This window comes from Pterocles gutturalis, unplaced genomic scaffold (genome assembly GCF_000699245.1).
Source record: "Pterocles gutturalis isolate BGI_N339 unplaced genomic scaffold, ASM69924v1 scaffold31569, whole genome shotgun sequence".
NCBI lineage: Eukaryota > Metazoa > Chordata > Aves > Pterocliformes > Pteroclidae > Pterocles > Pterocles gutturalis.
Genome location: NW_010134207.1, coordinates 2,368 through 19,395, shown reverse-complemented (window position 1 = coordinate 19,395; position 17,028 = coordinate 2,368). Strand labels below are relative to the sequence as shown.

General features: G+C 43.0%; 1 protein-coding gene across 1 annotated transcript in view; it reads left to right on the top strand.

Moving 5' to 3' along the window:
* The window catches only part of LGI2 (leucine-rich repeat LGI family, member 2), a gene marked incomplete at its 5' end in the record, with an annotated part of 11,006 nt that extends 2,879 nt beyond the window's left edge, over positions 1-8,127 (top strand). The window contains 2 exons of the mRNA XM_010081514.1: positions 4,235-4,399; positions 6,986-8,127. Of these exons, the coding sequence (XP_010079816.1) occupies positions 4,235-4,399; positions 6,986-7,803 (983 nt within the window). The remainder of the gene's footprint in view (positions 1-4,234; positions 4,400-6,985) is intronic.
* Positions 8,128-17,028: the final 8,901 nt, after the last annotated feature.

The window sequence follows — 17,028 nt, the reverse complement described above, 5'->3', positions numbered from 1 at the left end:
GAAGAGCAGCAGAGGTAAAGCATAATAATCTGCTACATAAAAGGATGTCAAAAGCAGGAGAGCAATGTACTTAAAACAGTACCAAGCTTACGTTCCTGTGTCTGTAAATCCCCTGAGATGCAAAAGTACACAGTAAAAGTGGTCTTCATTTCAGTCTGTTTTAAGCAATTGTGTAGCACTAACAGTGTGCGAGAACAAGCCTCATCTACCTGGTCCTCAGACCTAAACTGACCTATCTGCCCTCTGTCATCTCTTTGTACCTAGAAACCTAACTATGAAGTTGCTACAGGCAAAATTCACCCATAATGTTAGTCCCTTTGTCTGCTGTAATTGAAATTGCACCAAGCATAAATCTAATTTCACATGCTGTAGAGTTTGCTGGGGAGCTAAGGCATTACCTAGCTTAATATTTGTTCAAATGCCATCAAAAAAGTGCTCCTTGAAAAGGACATTTTCAAACCAGTCCTTGGCTGGCTGCTGTGAGGGGGGGCTGTGCTAACCCCTCTGGCCTGGGGGCGGGCAGCAGCAGGCTGCCCAGAGCTCCCCTGTGCAGTAAAGGTGAAGGGCGTCCTTACAAAGTGTCTGAGAAGGACAGACTGTGTGCAGAAATGACCCATAGGAGACAAAACAGAGATGAGCAGAGTAGAAATGCAAATCTTTCAGGAATGTGGCACCCCTGAGACAGCATCATGTCCCCTGCCCTGAGCTGGTTACGTTGCTGGAGCTGTAAGCCTCTGGTGGCCTTGGCAGTCTGCAGTGTCAGGCCACAGCTGCTTTTTCCTCCTCTGCCATTGCCTCCCCCAGATCCAAAGGGAGTGTAAATATGCCCATATTCATTCCCTGAGGATTGATTAATCACAGGCTCAGGCTTGTACCATATTTTGAAGTAAAGCAACATGCCCTGTAGCTGTATTCTCCTTTCCCACTCAGTGATGGGCAGTGCTCTGCAAACCTCTTTCATTCCTGTTAGTCTTTAGTACTGTATTTCCATCCTTTGCCAGTCATGATCGGACTCTCCATCATTTCTGGTCTCTGGTACTCTGTGTCAAGCATGACTGGATGTAGGATGTGGTAACAAAGCAGTTTGCTTGGTAAAACATACATCTTGGTAGCTCCATCAGTTTGTTCTGTCCTCTGAACTGATACAATGGTAATGGGAAGACAGATGTAAAGAGGTGCTGCCATGTAAAAGAAAAAAAAAAAACAAAAGAACAAAATTCTCCTATTGCTTATTCACAGGGAAAGCGATTCACACGTCAGTGATCTGTTAATCTCCACTTTTAACTCTTTTTTGTGATAGCACCTCTTTTTTCCATTTCTCATGGCTTGCATCATGGAAGCAGGTTAAGCCGTTTCACTTCATTTCTCATCTTTCTCCGGCAACAGTGTGTGAGGGGGCTGTGCTGTGGCTGTACACATGGCAGGGGAACGTGTATTTACTTTGAGGAGACTGGAAAACAGGCCTCACACTCCCACAGTCACTGGAAACAGGCTGTCTGTGTGTCTGGGACCTGCTTTGCCCAGACCTGCTGTCAGGGATCATCCTGCCGCGCTTTGGAAGCTTGGTTTCTTTACCTAGCTGAGACTGTCTTCTGAAGGCAGTCCTCTCTTTTCCTGCTGGCTGGAAGGAAGGTAGTTTGCAAATTAAGAGTTACCTACTCCGTGCTCGCTCCTGTGCTGGAGATCACGAGTGCTGCCATGGCGGGAGACAGGAAGGGACAGCTGATGCTCCCTGACAGCACCTCCAGGTGTGGGGTGGCTTCACCTGGAGTGGAAGTCTCCACCATGGGGAAGAAGGGCTGGGAGGAGCTGGGGGGAACCGACTGGTGGCCGTCACAGGATGCAGTTTAGGAGCTGCTGCCCAAAGAGGTCATTGCTCCCCTTTCTCTTTAGTGTCCCCCAGCGTTCCCCACATGCTCCCACTCTGCATCTTTGCTCCTGTGTGCTGAGATCAGCGAGAGCAGGGGCTGCCAGGAGGGAAATCAGCCCAACAACAAAAGTGTTGTGTCCCTTGTCTGTGGCTGCTTGTGCCAGTTCAACAGCCAAAGGAGCAGAGATGGAGCAGGCAGCTGGAGAACGGGAAGACCACCCCTCCAGCCTCAGCCAGCAGAAAGCGGTGTGAAAACCATGTGTCTTGAAACAGGGAGAGTAAAACTGTGCATGGGGGTAAGAGGCAGAGAGGGAGAGCCCGTGCAGCCAGTGGCACAGGGGGAAGCAAGGGCCATGTCCTCTCCCCTCTCCCGTGCAGGCTGATCTAACTTAAAGATAATGGGAAACACTCCCCCCTACGCTATTTACTGTACAAGCTCTTTCTAGCATTTAAAGCAAGGCATGTGCACCTGCCTGTAAAACTAAATCAAGCCCCCAAGACCTGAATTTTTGGCAAGCCTGATGTGGCAGCATCTCTTTACTGTGTAAACCTGTTACCATGTTACAGTCTGGTATTTCCATCTGGTGGTAAAAACAATGTTTATTGCTTTTTACTGATTACAACTGATTTTGTTACCCATTTTTACTTATCCAGTGACATAAACAGCGCAGTGACAGGTGCATTAAAAAAATAGCTGTGTTAACACTGAATCATTTCTGAGTGAGCAGTGGGTTTTAACACACAGACTAGTTTGGTTTAATTCACAGATTCCCTCAAAGTGTTTCACAACTGTTCAGATTTCAAGAGGTGTCTTTTTCAGCATTAGGTTTTTTGGTTTTTGTCTGAAGATTTTAAAAGTATTTTTATTTTCTGTGACTGTATCTGTTATTGTTCCATCCTTAGCTACCTTTCATGATTTATCAGTTACTTTCTGCATACTTTGGTGTCCGTTTTCTCCAGTCCTTCTATTTTCCCAGTGAGAATGAAGATAACTTTCTTGTTTTCTTACCAGCATTTATGAATCAAGCCCAAACTCTATTTATAATAGTCCCTCGAAAAATGGAGACTGTGATTTCTTTTACAGCTGTAGAATCTGCTCTGTTTGTTTAATGGTAGGCATCTATCTTTATTCTCCAGAAGTGTAACTCCTCAAGGGCAAGGCTTTCAAGCATGCAGAGACAGAGGGTTCTTCATTTGAAAACAATTATTTCATAATGCACCAAAATGAGGGACTCGAGTGAGGACTTAATTACCATTTCACCAAAATCCTTGGATGCTCAGGCCCTTTGAGCGTAGGAGTGCATGGTGAAAGCATGTAGCAAATGGAGCTTGAAACAGAGCGGTGTGTGGTTCTGCAGAGAAACTCCACCACAGCGGAAGATGCATTTCCTTTTCTATGTGTCTGTACCCATACATAGCTTCAGCACAGGCCTTCTGCCACATTCTAGGCCCAAGTGCTGGCTTTTCTTTGTCAACTCTGCTATACTGGTTTCTTTTTCTGATAATAATGACCTTGCCCAGCTGTCAGGCCAAAGATCAAATTCAGATCCAAGTCTCCTTGCTTTGCTCCAGGTTGGCTCTGTGCTGACTGCTGACTTAGCCCAGGGTGCATTTTAGAGCTAAATCTACAGAGACACTTGGATGTTGAGAAGAAATATTGAATTTTGGAGTTACACTCTTAGTCTTTACAGGTTGCTCCAACTCCTCAGTCTTAGTATCTAGAATAAGTTTGTCACTGGATAGTAATTTGCAGGTTGGTCATATTTTATGCCTAAACTACTTTACAATGCCCCATAAAACATTATGTTAACTGATTTTTTGATTACACCATTTTGTCTATGGTCTAGCTGAAATGGGGTTATCCCCAGGCAAACTTCAGATTATCATTTCACTTTCTGCCTGGTTTAGCATAACACAAATTGCTAGTGATTAAGTTTGCATGACTTAAGAAGTTATTGGACTTCAGCTGGAAGTTGCTGTCTCTCAGCTTGAAAGTGATGCTAGCAAGGCCATTTCACTTGATGGGAAAGCAACTTCCAGCTGTGGGGAAAGAGACTTCTCTCTCCATATCCTTATTTCATTGATACGAGCCAGCCTAGCTGGAAAATCTGATTTCTGCCACTATTTACCTATTTGATCTCCGTGGCAACTATGTTTCCAGAGGACAGTTTATGAAGCCTAAAGCAGGAGAAGCTTTTCTCCTGTTGCTGCATGCCTAATGTGAGCACTGACACTTCCATGCTAGTGCTATCCAAAATCCAGAGTATTTCACTCATTTTTCAGTGTAAATCATTATAATCAGTGCCACTTACTCTGTGTTTACAGCAAGAATATACCCTAACCATTGTAAATGTATGTTTCTAGATTTTGTTGTTCACCAGATTTTGCCCTACCAGTCAGTTTCAGTGGATACATTCAACTCAAAGAATGATGTGTTCGTAGCCATTGCACAGCCCAGCATGGAGAACTGCATGGTGCTGGAGTGGGATCACATTGAAATGAATTTCAGGAGTTATGACAATATCACAGGTATATGAACACTGGGATTCCAGTCATTGATGAACTCTTGGCATTTCACAAGGATGAGATTCGTAGATGGGACCAGTTGATGGTTTTTGTCCCGAATCTCTGTTGAATTTGGCAGATCAAAGTGTGTAATGTTTGGACATGAGTGCCTTAATGGAGTAGTGCATCATGTTAATACACGCACGTTTAACCTCACCATAGCACACAAACTAGGCTTTTTTTGTCTGATCTTGTAGATTGTTCTGAAGGCACAAACGCTTGCTGTGAATGTCACACTGTGGCCCAACTTAGATGCTCACTGCCTGAATCACACTGCAATTTAAAGTGTAGGTTAAAGCAGCACTCCCTCTTGCCAAAGTGCCTGCAAAATAGTATATAAAAATACTCTACTGCCTGTAGAAGAAAATTGGTCTGAAGGATGCCTCTAGGGTGGACTGGCTGGGAAAGTGTGTTTCACAGCTGAAGATGACATAGAAATATTTGAACTGTGGTTGTTACCTAAAGAGATGTGCTGTGAAGCTTTCACATTTACTTTCCTTTTACAAACATGCTAAATAAAGCATCTTGGCCAGATTACTCATCAAACACAAAGCCCATGTGGATGCCAGGTGATTTCCTAATACTAACAACCATTCTGTCCCTGACTGACACTCATGGTGCTATACAGAGCACAGTCACACCATGACAGCAGAGACAGAGTCTCTAGAGCCCAGTTTCCCAGCTGCTTCAGGCTACTGTTTCTGCAGGAGCTAAATTTATCCATGGAGCATCCTTCCCTCCTGTTCCTTGTTATGTGTGACATTATTTTTACCTTGCATTTTGGGAAACAAAGTGTATGCTGTGTCCTAATCTGGTGTTGTCTACAAAGGCAGCAAGCACCTGCCTCCTCAGATCAGCTGTGTATGTCACTAACAAAAGTTTACAACATGCTACCCCTCCATTAAGAAATTTTGGAAATGAAAAACTTTGCTTTTTTAGGTTTCTTTGTGTTTTGGTAGATTAGGGGGAAACATGTACCAGTGGATGTAAATTGAGAAGTCAGTGGCCCAAAGAGAGCTGGCAGATGTCTAGAAAATCTCTGGAAATGGCGTTGAGAGTTTGGGTCATTTGTAATTTCCAAAGACAGCTGTCCTCTGGATGTACTTAATCTTCCTATGAATGACATGATTAGGAGACACTTCTGCTGGGGACTTGTGTCCTAGCTCCACACTCACCATATGTGCCCTGACTCGTTTCTTGTGTTCCTGGAATGCCTGGGCTTGAGCTCTGGGCTCTGAAATGTAAGTGAGCGAGAAACTTTTGCCAGGACGCAGGCGTGTAAAGAGCCTCTTATGGAACCTAGGAGTGTTTTGTAGAGCTCAGGAGCCAGCTATGTGCTCCATGGGGAGCTTCATTACTAACTGTATGCTTGACCCTTGTATGTCTGAAGTTAGCCCTTTACAACATGGGCTTGTAGAGCTGAGATAGTTGTCAAGATTGCCTCTACAGTCAACATGCAGAGAGTAGGCACTGCTGTCCTCTGCAAAAGGAGGCACCTACAGGCCAGGTGAAATCTCTTCTAGAGTGCTTTTTGACAAAGATAGACCAGAAAGAGCCTGGATGATCAGCTGGAGCATTCACATCTACGCTGCAGATACCTTATGGTACTTCAGGTGAGTCCCACCTCTCCTGCACTGGAAGGGTGGTAGATCATTCCAGGCCAGCTGTAAAACAACTATGGGTAGGGGACCAGCAGAGGTACCAGGGCGAGTCTCCTGTAGTGACTGTGACCAAGCACGTATAGGGGAATCTCTGCAGTTACAGTTCTACCTAAGCTGTGCGCTTCAGAGAGGAATTCCTCTCTTCTTTCAACAAAACCTTTCGTAAATAGTCTGGTTGTTACTTTTTTGATGTGGTTCTTGCATAGTAACGTGACATTCTCAAAACAGCCCATAACCCTATCCGACCTAATGTGGCAACTGCATTATTCCTAAATATTTATAGTTTAACATAGTTTCAAGAATACTTAACAGAAACAACAGAGTTAGATTTGTCTTTTTCATTCTGCTATCAGGTGATAGATCCACAAGATGCATCAATATTTCTATTTACAGTAGCAGAAAGCTGACTCTAGCCCTCTTGGAGCAAGAAAAATAGACTACATTTGATTCTTCTAGTTAAGCTGGAAAGATAGACGTTCCAAGAATACAAGATTTCAGATTCCTGTTGAGTCATGAGATAACAACTCTTGTTATTTTGGAATAATAAAATTTGGCTTAAATAATTGGTTTGGATATTAGCAGGGCATTTGTTTGAGCAAATAGAGAAAGAAAAAGTATTCTGGATAAAAAGGAATGAGCATTTTAGGCTGCATTATAATTGCACACTTTGAAGGGTGTGACATTTCCAACATTTGAAGTAATCTTACCAGTTACTGAGGAGAAAAATGCATTAAAAGAAGCTCTGATGGCATGTAGCAAAAGACAAAATTATGAGATGGTGCAGACTGAAAAAGGGGGAGGGGTGATTTGGTAATTTCTCTGGTTTGAAGGGTGCTTTGTACTGTGCTAATATATGTGCTTTTTTTTTTTTTTTTTTTTTTGGCCATAGGTCAGTCTATAGTGGGATGTAAAGCCATTCTTGTTGGTGACCAAGTCTTTGTGGTGGTGGCACAGCTTTTTGGTGGCTCACACATTTACAAGTATGACGAAAGCTGGACAAAGTTTGTCAAATTCCAGGATATAGAAGTATCTCGCATTTCCAAGCCAAATGATATAGAACTTTTTGAGATAGACAGTGAAATGTTTTTTGTCATAGCAGATAGCTCTAAAGCAGGTTTGTCAACAGTGTACAAGTGGAATAACAAAGGATTTTACTCATACCAGTCCCTTCACGAGTGGTTCAGGGACACCGATGCCGAGTTTCTTGATATAGATGGGAAATCATATTTAATCCTCTCCAGCCGCTCACAGGTTCCCATTATACTCCAGTGGAACAAAGCTTCCAAAAAGTTTGTCCCACACAGTGAAATCCCCAACATGGAGGACGTCTTGGCTGTGAAGAGTTTCAGGATGCAAGATAACCTGTACATCACACTCACGAGATTCATTGGTGACTCCAGAGTTATGAAATGGAATAGCAAACAGTTTGTGGAGATACAGGCTCTTCCATCCCGAGGAGCCATGACACTGCAGCCTTTCTCCTTCAAGAACAATTACTACCTAGCCTTGGGAAGTGACTACACCTTCTCCCAGATTTACCAGTGGGATGGTGAAAAGAAGATCTTCAGATTATTTAAAGAAATCTATGTGCAAGCACCACGGTCTTTCACAGCTGTGTCAACAGATAGAAGAGATTTTTTCTTTGCCTCTAGTTTTAAAGGAAACACTCAAATATTTGAACATATCATCATTGACTTGAGTTTATGAAAAGCTGCTGGAGCAAAATTAATGTAGAATGACATTTATATACAAACAAAACAAAAAGAGACCTTTCCAAAAACAGGGTGCACCTATGGAGTATGATGACATTTTCTGAACTTTTCAAACTTGCATATTAATCAGGGATTGCATTTACTTGGTTACAGCATGGCATGTCCGTTTTATCCTTTTTCAAAGACACTTTGCAATCTGCAGTCATTCAGGGGAGAGTGCAGTGCATTAGGATTAATGCTGACATCTAAGAGAATGATCTAAATTTTACACAGAAAACTACCTTGAGTTGAACATCTCATAAAGAAAGCAAAGAGTAAGCCATACAAACCATAGAAATGATGTTGACTCTTAAACTAATGTGTTAGTAATGATTCTAAGATTAGAGCCAGTTCTTCTTCGTCTTCTTCTACTGAACAGTAATGTTCCAGCATGCACTTCATTTTGGTTTCTGTCTTCAAAATCTGTCTTTGTGGTTTATAGTAAGTCTGAAGCATTATTTTAATTCATTGTAGATTAAAGGGAAAGTAAAAACCTATTGCCATTTTTCTTCCAATAATCACTATTTCAGCAACAGATTGTGCATAACAAATAACCCAGCCCACAGTAACTGAGTAGCCAGGAAAAGAAGGGTATGTCACTTCTAGACTATCAGATTTTAACAGGTTAACATAGACAGATAATAACAGATGCCTGCTTGGTGCCATGAATGAATTGACTACAAATTCTGTCCACTTTCTGTTTTAGTAGGTATTCGAGAAATCCATCCCATTTTGCCCTAGTTCACACTCTTCCTGATAATCCCAGTAGATTCTGAGGTGTTTTAACAAGTAAATCTGTAGTGGTCTCTCATTCTAGAAGGCACAGCCTAAGTTTAGCCTAAAACAGCCATCTGCATTCATGTTGTCCATGCTGTAGCTTGTCTGTACACAATTAGATGATTTATTCTCCAGTGTTCTCCCCTTAGCACAGCTCACAAGCAATAAATTCAGGTTTTCATCATCACAAGCTGTATTTGGGAATCCTCCTGGCTGAAGGTCTAAATATGACTTTTGTATCGCTGAGTCTTGAAACCAAGGCAGCTGGAGCAGTTCCAGGCTAGAGCTAACCCTGTCTCCAAAAAGGGTTTCCTCTTGGTAGCTCCAGGCTTTTGCCGGGTTGCCAAGCCATTGAAGGTTGAACAGGAGGATGTGAACAGACCGTGATGCACTGGTGTTTTGGGTTGCTTACAGACTAAGGTATTCAGTCATCCTAAATAGGGCAGCCCTGGCAGGCAGAGCCCCTGTCAGGGTAACAGCTAGGGATTGTTCTTCTGGAAAGGCTCTCCACCATACTTAACCCCACAAAACTGTGTATCAGAGCCCTTGTTTGTTCACTTACACAACACTTTTATTTAAGTTTTCATACCATGTAGCATATTAGGTTGTTTTATCATGTCTTGCTGCCACACTGCTGCCTTGGATAATAGGGAGGCTTTGCATAAAGCAGGCAAAGCAAAGGAAACTGTCCTTTACTCCTTCAGACTCAGGGCTGTCTCACCATCTCTGTGCCGAAGGACCTTCATGTTTTCATCCTGCACATGTGAAACATGGTCTGTAGTCACAAATAGAGATGTTCTCACAGGTTTTCCAGCATCCAAGATGTGAACAGTGCTGCAGAAGAGGATTATGGACAAGGAGTCCCATGAGAAGTCATAACCTGCCAGTGACCTGGAATATCACGGCCTTCCCCAACTTTTGCCTCACTACTATAAAGTAAAATTATTAGTCAGAGACATAGCTAATTTTGTTCTGTTTTTAAATGATGTGTTATTACTTTTTTGCTATAGAGGTGCTCATCCTGGTTCTATTTTTAATTACATTGGCAACTTAGCCCATCCAGCCATATGAAGTATTGCACTCTGCCCTCCAAATCCCAGTGCGGTGTCAGTCCTGTTGGTTCAGTCAGACCAGTAGATGGAAACCAACCCTCTGCAGCAGGTTTTAGCAATACCTCTCCTAGGATTAAGCTAACAAACCTGACACAATGAAGAGATGGTTCATATGTCTGCTAGTGAATGCAATTTCTTACCGTGTTCCCAGTTTACTTTTTAAAGCGGGTATGGCTGGCAAGCGATGTTTCTTTAAACTGTGTTGTGGGAAGGCGTTTTTTTATTGCTTTTCTGTCGAGTGTGCGTGTGAATAGAGTCAGATATTCTGATGAGGAGCTAGTTTAGAGAAATTGGATCTTGGCATTTTTTACTTGAAGGGAAGCAAGAGGATGGTGGAAAAGGCTTGTGTATCAAATACCAGGAGATTGTACTCTTTCAAGAGCCAAGGAGATTTTGAGACTTAGGTATCAAACTGAATTAAATTAAAATGGTCTCTGCAGAGACATGCTTAATAAAGAGGATAAAGTGATCCACAGGAGTCTAGCTCATTCACATGGGAGCAGAAAAAGAAAGTGAGGGAAATGAATTCTGCAGGCAGGCTGCTGCTTCTGCTGAGTAGCTATGTTGGTTGGTCAGAACGCCCACCTCAGCATCCCTCCCGGCTTCAGGAGGAGCCTGGAGTCAAACGCTGGCCTGCCTGTTCTGCTGAGTTAATGCACAAATGTCAAAGCATCTAAGAGGGAGAGCAGAAAAGCACCAGATGATAAAGAAAAGGGTTTATCGTACACTTCTCAGGATTAAACAAAGGCAGTGTCTCAAAAAGAGCCTTGTTCTGCTCTTCTTGCTCCCAAGGAAAAGCTGCAGGATGCAGCCATAACAAGAGAAATCACTAAGCATTGAAAATACTTTCTGCCTTTCCAAATGCAACAACAGTTTTGTCTCCATGGGCAATAAAATAGTTTTGAGTAATAAATAAACTATGCATATCCATAGTTTACTGCAACTGTTAGACAGTGAGAAAGGATAACAGAACATGCCAGCTGGTAATTTTTTATGTATTCTAAAATACATACAGCTATGTAAAGAGCAGTAGTTTATATAAGCATAGATTTAATACGGTGTGCTAGCTACAGTGGGAGCATTTTAATGCTGTATATACCATGAGCTTTTTTAGTAAAGAGGAGCTGAGGCAATCTATGCTACTGACACATGTATGTACTCTTTCAATGTATGAATAAAATGTAGTTAATGAGACTAATAGTGGTGCGTTGTGTGTGATAAAATATCCACGCAGTGAAGATCCACACTGCCAGAGAGATGGGCAAGGTGGCAAACGAGTCCTTGTCCGTTTATGATCGGGTTTGGCTTTTGACAACGTGGAGGAAGCCATGCTCAGCTTAGTTAAACTCAGTTTCTGTGCCTGAGGTAGCTCAGACCTCCAGGGTTTTGCAGTTCCCTGGCTTTCCCCTTTTTTCCTTACACCCCATCTAGTGTTAGCAGGTATGTAATGCAGCTATTACTACGATTTTAGGTTCATATTAGACTCAGTTACTGTTTCCTTTCTTTCTTTCTTACCGCAAAGCTAAGAAATCTTCATTTTCAAAACAATTATCAAATTATTCTTAAGATACTTAAGCGGGTTTCTTACATTCAGAGTGGATAGGAACCAAGCCCTAAAATTAATCCCTAGCCCTTCAGGTCTTGACTGTGGGGTCTCTTAAGATTTGTTACATTTTACTGAATCTTTGGCATTTACTCTGAAATTGCAAAAATACATATAGATCTATCAACAGTGAATGCACTTTATTTAAAACAATCCTTGAGTATTATCCACTGATCCTGCTAGTCACTAACACGGAATAATTCTCTTTGTTCCCTCTTCTTTCTCCAAAAACAGCACAATTCTCTGTAACTAATTGTAAGCTTGTGCAATCAAAGACATGTCTGACGTACCATAATGGGATGCAATTGCCCCAGGATCATTGCTTTCCTGTCAGCTATTCCACCTTTTTATGAGTCAGCAGCTCTTGTGGTGTGGTTCACTGAAACTCCATCATAACTCAAACATCAGCTTCAAATCAGCACCAGTTCTGCACCTGCCCTCCTCCACTTTCTTTGCCCTTGCTAGGTGAACCTTTTTTTTCCACCCATTACCACCTTCTCAAATCTTCCTCAGTGTTTATTCCTCCTTGAAAGTCACAGCAAGATACCAGGAGAAAAGCATTCCCAAAGAGCAACGTGGGGATTGTCACTCCTCTGGAAATTGCAAAGGGAAAACAGAGAGGGTCTTTTTGAAAGGTCAAGCCGAAGGCAGATGTGTAAGAAACAGTTGTAGGAGTCCCACTCATCCCCTCTAAGTCTCATTCACTCCTGGCCTACAGACCTGAGCTGCTACTACCGCTCTCTCTTGGCAGCAATGCTCACAGCCAGGAATTACTGAGACTTTCTTTTCACACCTTAACCCAGAAGAAATGGAGCTGAGCTGCTAACACTGGGTTTCTTTCCTGGTATCTGGAAACCAACCCCTTAACCCCTTTTGCATTCCCCATACTGTCCAGCCTCCTTTTTGAGAAACTGCAGGTGAGATGACCTTCAAAATCTGACAAAACCAGCTGGCTACATGGTGTTAGATTCTCCACAAAATAAGGGACTGATACTGTGAAAAGATTTCGAATGATAGCTACAAAAACGTAATCCACCCCCCAGTACCACTTTCCCCATAAGCCATTGCCATTCTTGCCGCACAGCTGCGTGGTGATTTGCAGAGGTGTTTTGCAAAATCTTGAATGGGAGGAAAGTTGCTGGAAAACAAGGTCCATTTTATGAAGCACTAGGCAAATTCTGTTATCTTTAGGTCTGAGTGGGTGGTTTGGAGCCATCCCCATACATCATGTGTAGCTGCATGTGTTGCAAGTTGCACATGATTCCTTACAAAGCCACACACAGCAAAGTCAAGCTGAATCTAACATCATGGCTCCAGGTGAAGAAAATGTTGAAGGGAAGCATCTGGAATTGCACAGTACCACCCTGGAATGATTCACAGAGGGGTGTGATGCACTTCGACAGGCAGGCAAGGGAGAGACATATGGGTTGAGTTGAGAAAGATTATATTGGTCTTCATAGAATCACAAAATTCATTTGAGTTGGAAGGGACCTTTAAAGGTCATCTAGTCCAGACCTGCCCTGCCAGGAGCAGGGGCATCTTCCACTAGATCAGGTTGCTCAGAGCCCCATCCAACCTGACTTTGAATCTTTCCAGGGACGGGGCATCTACCACCCTTCTGGGCAACCCGGTCCAGTGTTTCACCACCCTCATCATAAAAAAATTTTCTCTATAGCTAGTCTGATTCTACCTTCTTGTAGTTTAAAACCACTACCCCTTGTCCTATCGCAACAGGCTCTACTAAAATGTTTGTCCTCATCTTTCTTACAAGCCCTCTTTAAGTACTGAAAGGCTTCAATCAGGTCTCCCTGGAGCCTTCTCCAGGCTGAACAACCCCAACTCTCAGTCTGTCTTCATAGGAGAGGTGCTCCAACCCTCTGACTATTTTTGTGGCCTCCCTCGACCTCCTGGTCGTGCTGCTTTTGATGCAGCCCAGGATATGGTTGGCTTCCTGAGCTGTGAGTGCACATTTTCTAGTTGTAGGGGAATGTGTCAAAGGCCTTACAGAAGTCCAGATAGATGACATCCATAGCTTTTCCCTTGTCCACTGCTGGAGTCACTCCATCATAGAAGGCCACTAGGCTGATCTTAGGAAGACTGGATGAGAAATTTCTATAAGCATCTCCTTAATCCAGTGTTGCCATGTCAGTAAGGTAGCCTAGATGTAGTTTGGTAGAAAGTAAAGAAAGCAGGTGCCAGAAGTTTAATATAAGTAAAACTGAAGTAGATATTAGAAAACTAGGGATGGTGAAGCTGTAGACAAATGTTTAGTTATAGTTACCTCGAAGCAAATCACATTTTCTAAGCACAGAGATAAATCAATGTGAGATCAAGGAATCAGAGAGAACAAAAAGATATGTTTCTAAATAAAGGAAAGGAATAGGAGTGACAGCATATGAAGTGTGAGTTTACTTAATTGCTGTATAGAGAAAGTTTATAAATGCCTTTCCAAGGTCACTCAGAGAATGCAATCTACATCATTTTCCTTTCCAGAGAGACCCTAGTTTATGCTTAATTAAACTGTGCAAACTCTGCACACTCTAGAAAATGCCCTTTTTATTACACTGCAGGCAATTTGCATTTCTGAAGGGCATTTGGGAACCATGACATCACCAGAATGAAGGTCTTCTGGTAGAGTTGCTCCCATTTTTATTCATTTGCAATTGTTGACTTTTATTCCAAAGTTCATTTCTATTTCCTGCTTGGACATTAGCACTGGATTGTACAAGAATGCTCATTTTCCAGCTTCAATGGCTGTTTCAGTTCTTCTGACTCAGCAGCCCCTCGGGGCTGACTCATCCTCCAGCTGCAGGTGTGCCCTGACAATTAATTCTCCATTTTAGTCCTGTGAATGAAAGGCCAGAGGGTCAAGAATGTCCTCACCACCCAGTGCTGGTGGGGTCAGCGTGGAGTCTGGGCTGGCACATGGAAGGAGGGAGCGGCGCTGCTCTCAGCATGTTGATCACTCACTCTCTTCCATTTCTTTCTCTTCTGGTCTTGCCAGTATAGTAAATGGTTTTGCCAGAGTTTTACAACAAGTGAAATACCAATGAGACGAGGATGGTGCAGATTTACTTGGGATGCTTCTGAGAGCAAGCTAGAAATAGAAAGGGGAAACAGAAGTTAAATCAACAACTCTGGTTAATGGCATTTATCTACTATTTGTTTGTAAACTCTGTAGCCCAGGAGTCTCCTTGGATCCGCAGCTTCTCCTGGTTCCTACTGACAGCGTTTTCTGACTCTGCTTTGTACCATTAGTGTCTGTGGAAAAAACTGCAGCCCTTTCATTTCAGAGGAAGGATCATTACAATTATGTGTGCCTCTGTCACCTCGGGATCTGATTATGGTGCTGGGATTGCACCTTGAAACCCTTACAGTTAAGACTTAATGAAGTGAGTAACTACAGAGTCCTGCAGTTACCCCCCACCAAATTATTGCATCTGCCTCTATCACAGGAATAGCTACCACCTGATTTTTACCGTTTCTAAAAAGTGAAACCTCATATTTGGAGTTTGTATAAAATCCCACACAGTCGGGACTGTGAAAACCTGGGCAGCTCTGCTTCCCTGTCACAACACAGGCTGGATGAGCTTGGAGCATGCTCTTGGCTGAAAACAGATGCAGGTAGGAGAAAAAAAAACATTCACTATTTTTTGGGCTGGAAAATGATAAGGAAGTCCTGTGTGACAACTGTGTGGAGAGGGCTGCGATGGTGCCCATGCTGAATCCCAGGCCCACTGGGTGCAGCCATGCAGGACCAGAGGGGCTGAGTCGATGGCCTGAGCCAGCCCACTCCTGTGCTGCAGGAGCTCCACGGCTGCCATGTGGTTCATCCCAATGTGCGTTAAGGATGTACCATGCCTAAGACAAGAGAATAAAGTGCAATATGAAACTAACTGGCACTTCAATGCCTTCTTGCCACCTTTGGCTTGAAATGTGTGCAGATGCACTTCTCAGTCCCATGCTGTCCCACTAGTAACAAAGAGTATTTAGTTCCTTTGCTTTTCTCAGATATGGATCAAGACAGATTTGCGGGTAAAATGGAAGGTAATAGAGAGTTTATCTCCTTTCAACTTTATTTCTTTCCCCTTTGCTCCCAATTTATTTCCCTCTGTCTTCCTAATCACTGGGAGATTATTATGTCTGATTCATCAGACTTGAAGAGCCATATGCCATTTCCCCATAAATGACAGCTGAGATATTTATTTTTATTGTTGTAGGGAGATTCATATCAACATATGCATGTCAGATAAGGATACTTTTGATATTTTGACGAACCATCAGTGAGGGACAACTGGCACAAATCCTGGCCCTTCGGTGTGGTGGGCAGAGGAGAATAAAGAGTCTCTTGTAACTTGACATCAGGCAGCTCCAGGACCCTTTTTCTCAGTAAAGAGACCAGCTTCCCCATGGAAGGTGCAGAGGGAAATGGTAAACTACTTATCCATGAAAGTAATGAGCTAAAAATCCTCTTTTAAAAGGACCCTGACTTCAGTGTCTTGCTGTACTCTGGAATATTTTGGCAAATGTGACCAGGACTTTGAAAATGTTAGTGGCACCCTCTGTGATGTTGCTTGGTACACAGGGGTTGCAGGAAGTATTTCTAAAATACCTGGAACTTTAGGACTGGCAGAGATTTAGTAGCAAGGGGCAGAAGGGGGATGCAGTTGGGAATAGGTTACTTGCTGATGTGCTGATAGCTGAAGGGATAGGAGGATGAGAATTACCCTTTGAATCTGGGAGTTCTTGAAGATGCTGAAAGCTCCAGGATGCCAGGTGGAGTGTACATGTCTTTGTCATCTGACCACAGGCACTGAGCCTTTTGGGGAGATCCTCTTCAGTGAGTACTGGGAGTGAAGAATCCATTTGCAATACGTGTACTGTGGAGACAGCTGTGCAAGAGCTCTCTGCAGTGAGAAATGCTGCATGTTTGCTGCAGTAGAGGCATGCTAGATGCAGGAATGTTCATTTTTTTTGGCTGTAGTTCAATTCCTTATTGGCATTGTCTTTAGTGTTTGCTTTCCTGAGACTCCTTCTCCAGGTTTTATTTAGTGAGCTGAATGTTAATTGTGTTTTCTACCTTCTTTGTCCATGTTGGTCAGGCCTGTGATAGGAAAGATCAGCAGAGACAAGGTATTCAGGTATCGGAAAGGCTGTCAGATCATGACCTGAGCTGAAACAGAAAAAGTCACAGAATCACAGAATAGCTGAGGTGGGAAGAGACCTCAGGAGGTCATCTGGTCCAACCACCCTGCTCAAGCAGGATCCCCTGGAGTCACTTGCTCAGGACCACATCCAGAAGTCTTTTGATCTCCAAGGATGGAACCTCCACAACCTCTCTGGCCAACCTGTGCCAGTTCTTGGTCACCCTCACAGTGAAAAAATTTTTCCTTTTTTTTCACTTTTTTTCCTCATGTTCAAGTTCTCCCTATGGAAGGAGAGCAAAGAAGAAACATGCTGCCTATAACCACTTGCACAGAAAATCCAGCCATTCTAAGAATATTTAATTCTCTGTTCCTCTTATCCTCATCAAAATGTGTATAGATTAATCACTTCCATGTCATTTGCAGTACCAAAATGTTCCTAAGTATAGGCTTAGCTTAGCGACCTTGTAGTGAATGTCAGCAGTCAGTTAAGCCACCACTTAGCACTGACACTGAAGCTATTTAGGAGGTAATGAGTTGGCACG